This window comes from Solanum stenotomum, chromosome 12 (assembly GCF_019186545.1).
Source record: "Solanum stenotomum isolate F172 chromosome 12, ASM1918654v1, whole genome shotgun sequence".
NCBI classification, from domain to species: Eukaryota; Viridiplantae; Streptophyta; class Magnoliopsida; order Solanales; family Solanaceae; genus Solanum; species Solanum stenotomum.
In genome coordinates, this window is record NC_064293.1 from 19,206,469 (window position 1) to 19,213,295 (window position 6,827).

At 32.0% G+C, this 6,827-nt stretch overlaps 1 protein-coding gene across 1 annotated transcript; it reads right to left on the bottom strand.

Moving 5' to 3' along the window:
• Positions 1-3,018: 3,018 nt before the first annotated feature.
• Positions 3,019-3,948, bottom strand: LOC125847196 (probable indole-3-acetic acid-amido synthetase GH3.1). The gene is made up of 3 exons (XM_049526870.1): positions 3,593-3,948; positions 3,393-3,494; positions 3,019-3,313 (listed from the first exon to the last, which is right to left on the bottom strand). The coding sequence occupies exons 1-3, from the start codon at positions 3,913-3,915 to the stop codon at positions 3,019-3,021; spliced, it is 720 nt and encodes a 239-aa protein (XP_049382827.1). The 5' UTR covers positions 3,916-3,948.
• Positions 3,949-6,827: the final 2,879 nt, after the last annotated feature.

Consider the following 6,827-nt stretch of genomic DNA (forward strand, 5'->3'; position numbering starts at 1 on the left):
TTAGTTATTTTATTATAGCAAATATGCCTTGATCACATTTTTTTTGCAGCAAAATATCACTAAACCAGCCAAGCAGCACTTGCATGTTAATGAAAACATGACAATGGCTCATCTGGTAGGAATACACAAAAAGCACAATTATTATTTTAGTGCTCAAATATGCTATTCGTGATGTTTGCCCAAAACTATATCCTTGCTAATCCAACGCACTCACGGTGTAAATTATAGCAGCTCCTCTGCTATTTAGTCATATTTCTTAAGAGGTTAGAAGCTCGAGTGCGTGCAACTATCAAGCACTTGAAGCATGAGAGCTAGAAAGTTGTGCTCTCATTCACTGCTTCTTTGGGCGAATGCTAAGGAAGTTTAACTTGATCTAAGTGTACTAGCTAATATCCAGGGATATTTTAAGGTCATTATAACTCAAGTTATAAACAGAATGAACAGTACAATACAGAAAAAAACCAAAAACCAAATTTTCCATTCCCTTGCATACACAAATTTATATAAGAAACCCCATAATCAACATACAAAAAAGTGAATCACCGAACCAGCAATAAAAAAAATACACAAAACAAGAAGATAAAACCCAGTACTCCAATTATTTTCCTATAGTAATAAACAGAGACCAAAAACAGAGAAACACTCACAAGTTTGGAGGAATGAGAAATCGAGTTAGGAGCAGATACAGCTGTATGATTCGAGATATTTGAAAGTGCCGGTCGTTTCTTGGCCGCTCTAGCATTCAATTTTTCGGCCTGATTATTCTCGAACCCCGATGAATTTGCCGCCATTGCTTGTCTCTTTGCCACCACACTCAAAACTGACAAACACCTAGTCTAGGTCATCCACATTTCCTCCCTCTAATGTAAAACAATAGGAAAATTAAACCCTTATCGACAATTTCTCATCACCTTCTTCTTCAAGAAAACGAAGAAGAAGAAGAAGAGGAAAGTTGCTCTGTAATAGTGAAAAATGTGAAATAATATATAAAAGCTAAGCATAGGCGGAAAAGAAAAAGGTTGATTTGATATGACCGTTTGATTTGATTGAGGCATTCGTTACGAGCGGATAACGGTTGGGCCCACCAAAAATCAGTTGTTTGAATTTAATATGGACCAATCATATGAAAACAGATACACTAATTTATATTGTGGGTGAATGAAGGTGTTGTGCCTTTTGGGAATTTATTGAAGCCAAAAAGTCTGTTAGTTTTTTGGGCATGGATTGTTTTGTAAAAGTTGAAAAATTATGAGTTGTAGTACGCATTGAAAAAACAAAACTAATAAGTAATAACATATTCGGTAAAATCTCACTAGTTAGACCTAAAAAAAATGGTGTGTAGACGTTGTATAAAAAACTATTTAAAGTTTCGTGAGTGTTTGGTCATGTTTTATTGTGAAATTTTTAAGAAGATAGTTTTTGTTTTTAAAGTGAAAATTTATATTTGGCTATGAAAATTTTTAAATTCAACTTGAAGTTGATTTCAAATTTGAAAGCAGGAATATTTCCAAATTAAATAGTAAATGATGCTTTACAATTCTTAGGATATATTGTGCTATGTCCAAATAATAGATGGTAATTCCAGGTGAAAAAAAAAGGAGAAAAGGGTTAAAAATGCTTTCAACGTATTGAAAATTGCTTTAAAATGTCCTTCCACCTATTGAATCAAAAATGCCCTTAAGGTTATTTTTAGGATTAAAAATGCCCTTCTTTAACAGAATTATGCCAGAGCATAAATGAGTTTTTAAATTAAACACATGGCTTTAAAGTATTGGTCCACATGAATATTTTAACCCAACTAAAAGGATCCATCCATGAATGAATAAATCCAACCATTTTTAATATAACCCAATTATTTTGAAGACACTAATGGCATCTTCAATTAGTCCATATTTTTGAAGTTTATCGGAGGATTCATCTTTCTGAATTGAAAAATAGCCTCAAGCATGCGAATCGCTTCTGGTCTTAGGAAAATTGCTTCTCTCTTCATATGCTCCTACTCTTACTCAACCTATTTATCTATCACTATCAATGGAGAATAGTCAGAAGCTATTTAGCTATCACTATCAATGGAGAATAGTCAGATTTGTGGGTGTTGTCAATAGTTTATTTTTTCCTTTTAGGGTTAAGCTTTCATAAATAATATCCAGATTTGTGGGTGTTGTCAATGGTTTTTTTTTTTTCATTTGGGATGAAGCTGTCAATAATCTCTCATAAATATGTAGTGCACCATTACTATCCAGATTTGTATTGATAAATGGCTAATTGATTCGAATAAACATGAAACTTTTTCAATTTTTTAAAAAAACCAGTTTATTGTTGAAAGAACAAGCAATATCTTTAACTTGTGATGGATTAAATTATGCATATTTCAACATACCTTTCTGAGGTGAATAAGGCAGAAGTTCTTAATTTAAAGCCAATGCCTTCAAAATAGCCGTCTGTAAAATGGTTGGGTTTATTCATTCATGGGTCGGATCTTTTAAGTTGTATCAAAAGTTCAAGTGAACCAATACTTTAAAGCCATGTGTAAACTCATTTATGCCATGTCATAATTCTGTTAAAGAAGGGTACTTTTAATCTTAAAAATAACTTTGAGGGCATTTTTGATCCAATAGGTGGAAGGAGGGCATTTTTGAGCAATTTCAATACGTTGAGGGTATTTTTAACCCTTTTCCCAAAAAAAAGAACAAGAAGAAACATATAGAATTTCAATAGGGTCAAATTCGGAAGTCAAGTAAAGCGGCAGAGAACAAGATGAATATACAAGACATTTCAGTAAATGTTCAGGTTATAAGAACCTACCTACACAAAGCCGCAAAAAAAGGGAAGAAAACACATATGATTGCAATTTCAAACCAATCATGACAACAAAGGATATACATGTAACTAAAACACTTTCCATGAGCAGATTGACTAATTAATATCAACTTTGAATATTCAGCACTACACATAAAGATACAAAAAGAACAAAACAAAAAGTTTTATTCGACTCATGTGAGACTATTGACTTCATCATCAGACTTGTAAACGCTGTCGTTCTGGGGTCCAATGAGGAGCAGCTGGACTAAAGTGAACTGAAATAACCCTGGAGTCTAATAATTCCACTATAGGNTGGAAAGAGTCGACACAGAGAACAGCTTCGTTGGGACTAGTATACACATTGTAAGGATCGTATGGCCTCGTCTTGAAGTGATCACTTTTGTAGTAACTTGTCAAGACAGGTCTTGCTAGTAGCCCACTGGGTGTCTTGGTTTCTGCTTTTATAAATAGAAAGTACAAGCCCTTCCCTTTGTCTAGACCAGGGACATACCTGTTCACAATCCCCAAATTAATTAAATCAGAAATGTTCAAAAATAAATACTTGAAAGCATATTTACAATAGCACTTACAGATTCATCACGGGCATGAGAAGGCTGTACAATAGTTGTTTCCGGTCTAACTCATCTTGAGTTGTGGGCATCAGCTTTCTCTCACCAGCAGATGTCCCCGAGCTACGTACAAAACAAACAAGAAATGAATTTAATTCACTATGATAATTCATATTAGTCATTGATAAGCTAATTTGAAAGATTAGGTAATTAAATCTCACCTGGTGAGGAACTCAGAGATGGGATGAGATGAGAAAATTGGAGAACGATCTCCATTAGCAATACGTTGAATATCATGTTGAATTTCCTCATACGTGACAATTGGCATTTTGGACTTGAATGTATCCCGATCCATAGCACCACCAAGTTTGAATCTTTGAAGATACTCAGTGTTGGCATTTTGGCTTAGTATTTCAGCCAAAACTTTCTGTTGAACTGAATCAACATTTCTAGTCATCTCTTCGATGAATTGAAGGGCCTTAGCATCCTTCTCACATGCCGGCGGCCCAAGAGGAGACGATGAAACACTAGTATGCATAGTCATTATGAGAGAAAATAGAAAATACAAGAAAGATATTTATTTTTTTTGTGTGTATTTTTGGAAGCTGGGAATGACTAGCTCTTTTTATAATGACATGTTTTTTATATTTCCACGTCATTGTTGACGTAAGTATGCACACGTTGAAGGTGGACTAAAAAATTTTTTTGGAAAATTTCTGGTATGGACTATGACTGATCGTATTGCCTATAAACATTGAAATATCTTGTTTGAATTTTGGTCTTGAGAGAATGGTGCAAATGGGACCCAATATATGCCAGCTATTCTTTAACCAGGACCTGGTGGGTCCAGCGTGTATGCCATGTCAGCAAAGTTCAGCTAACTTCTTTTGCCAAGGAGTTGACCGGACTATTCATCCAGTTTTTAGTGAGTTTGTTGGTCATGGACAAACATACAGAGCTGCTTATCCTAACATATATATAACTATTTATTTATAAAATAGAAAAACGTTGCCAATCCTTAAATTATGTGAAATTAAATAAAAATGCACTCAATTTATAGTTTGGACTAAAATTATTTTTGTTGTTACTAGTTTGGTTCAAACATATTCTTATTATTTCAACATTGTTTTTAAACGTTTTTTTAAAAAACAATTATTAAAAACTTGTATACATACTTTGTTCTCTTCTTGGTTATATTATCACTAGTTTCTGGTAACGTGCTGGAAATGACTAGCTTTTTATAATGACATGTTTCTTTTATTTCCTCGTCATTGTTGACGTAAGTATGCACACGTTGAAGGTGGACTAAAAAAAAATTTGGAAAATTTCTGGTATGGACTATGACTAATCGTTTTGCCTATAGAAATTGTAGTATTTTGTTTGAATTTTGGTCTTGAGAGAAGGGTGCAAATGGGACCCAATATACGCCACCGTGTCTGCTTTAACAAGGACCCGGTGGGTCCATCGCGTATGCCAAGTCAGCAAAGTCCAGCTAAGTTCTTTTGTCAAGAAGTTGGCCAGACAACTCATCCATTTTTTAGTGAGTTTGTTGGTCATGGACACACATAACTATTGAGTATATATAAAATGGAAAAAGGTGGTCAGCTTTAAACTATGTCAAATTGAATAAAAATGCATACATCCAGTTAATAGTTTGGTCTAAAATTATTTTTAACTCAATAGTTTGATATAAAAATGCTTCTATTATTATTGTTCAATATGTTTAAAACGTATGATCATTTCCCATGGTCTTTGGGTGTATATTTACAAACAATTATTAAAACTTGTGTGAGTACTTTGTTCTCTTCTCGGCTATATTATCATATATCTGGTAAGCGGTCGGTTCAATTTGATTTTCAATTTTCGATTTTTAAATACACTAATGACTAAACCAATAACAACTCAATAACAAATTTTATACATGATCAATACATCATTGTTTGAATGGTTATTCGGTTTAGAACATTGTTATACAATAATTCTTCACGCACAAGTCTGATTCTTTTTTATGAATCAAGCATGTGAAAATTCTTTTTAAGATGGATAACAATGAGATTAAATCTCAGGACATCTACCTACTCTGATAACATATTGTGTGGGTGGGACGGATGTTTGCGTTTCTCCACTTATGACCGCGGCACTATAACGACCTTGACTGTGCAATTAGTTGAATAGTACTAGGGGAAGTTCAATTTTTTATGGCAATTGATTGATAATCAATGTGTCCAAAGGGGACCTAAAACAGTACCTGCCTAACTGGATGTCTTTTTGCCTGCTTATATTAAAGTAAGTATATATATGTAACTACTTCAATTTTGACTTCAAAAAAAAGTTCCACACGTTTGATGTGCACATGCATGTTGACACTAGTTGTCTTCAACATTCCTGGAGACGTATACGTCTAGTATAATTAAATATGTAAATAGTGTTCAATAGTTTTATCAAGTCATTAATAACCTTTAGAATTGTACTAATTGGTAACTTTTTGTTTGATCAGCTGAGTGTTATGATAATTTATCCTTTCATATGTATATATTCAATCAGTTGCAAACGAGAATATGACACTAGATAGGAAAATATGAAGGTCGAGGATCAGAGTAGAATATTAATAGATAGTCGAAGATAGACAGTTCTCTTATTTGTGTTGTTATTATTACGCTCTTATACTATCTTTTTCTTCAATTATAGTATTACATCTTGGCTCTTTTGTTTTATTTATCATATTATTTATTATTCCTATTTGTTCTCTTCTTAATTGTTTACAACACGTGACTTCTTTGCTAATGTTTTTACTTTGTATATACTTAATTTTCTATATGTTTTACTTCAACAGAGGGTCTATTAGAAACAATTTTTCTACCTTTACAAGATAGAATAAGATTGCATACACATTATTCTCCTCAAAACTCACTCATGATACTACACTAAATATATCGTTGTTGTTGTTGCATATTCCATATAATTAAATCTATCTATATATAAAAGGAGAAGAAAAAGTGCCACATGTCAGCACCACAAAAAATAGAATTTATGAATTATTAAAATTAATTTTAAAATATAAAAATCTAAAAATAAAAATTTCAATCACTAAAAAAAAAAACTGTCTTTTAACGTATAGAACTTTTCTTCTTCTTCCTCTTTTTTTTGGAGGTTTTCAAATTTAATATTAATTACTTATTTAAAAATAAATTTTAATTATATAACATATTTGAAAGAACTACCCACGTTCTTTGGAGAAAAACATATATTTATAATAATTATAATAACTTACTATTTTATTTTACAACTATAGTTTTTTTCTTAATTTAAAACAGTTCTAAAAAATAGGATATGTGATTCCTTTTTTAGTGGAAAGTTATCATATTTTTATTAATTTGAATGATAATAATAATAATAATAATAATCTTTTATATCTATCTATATATCTAACAAACAGATATTTTTAATTATTAAATA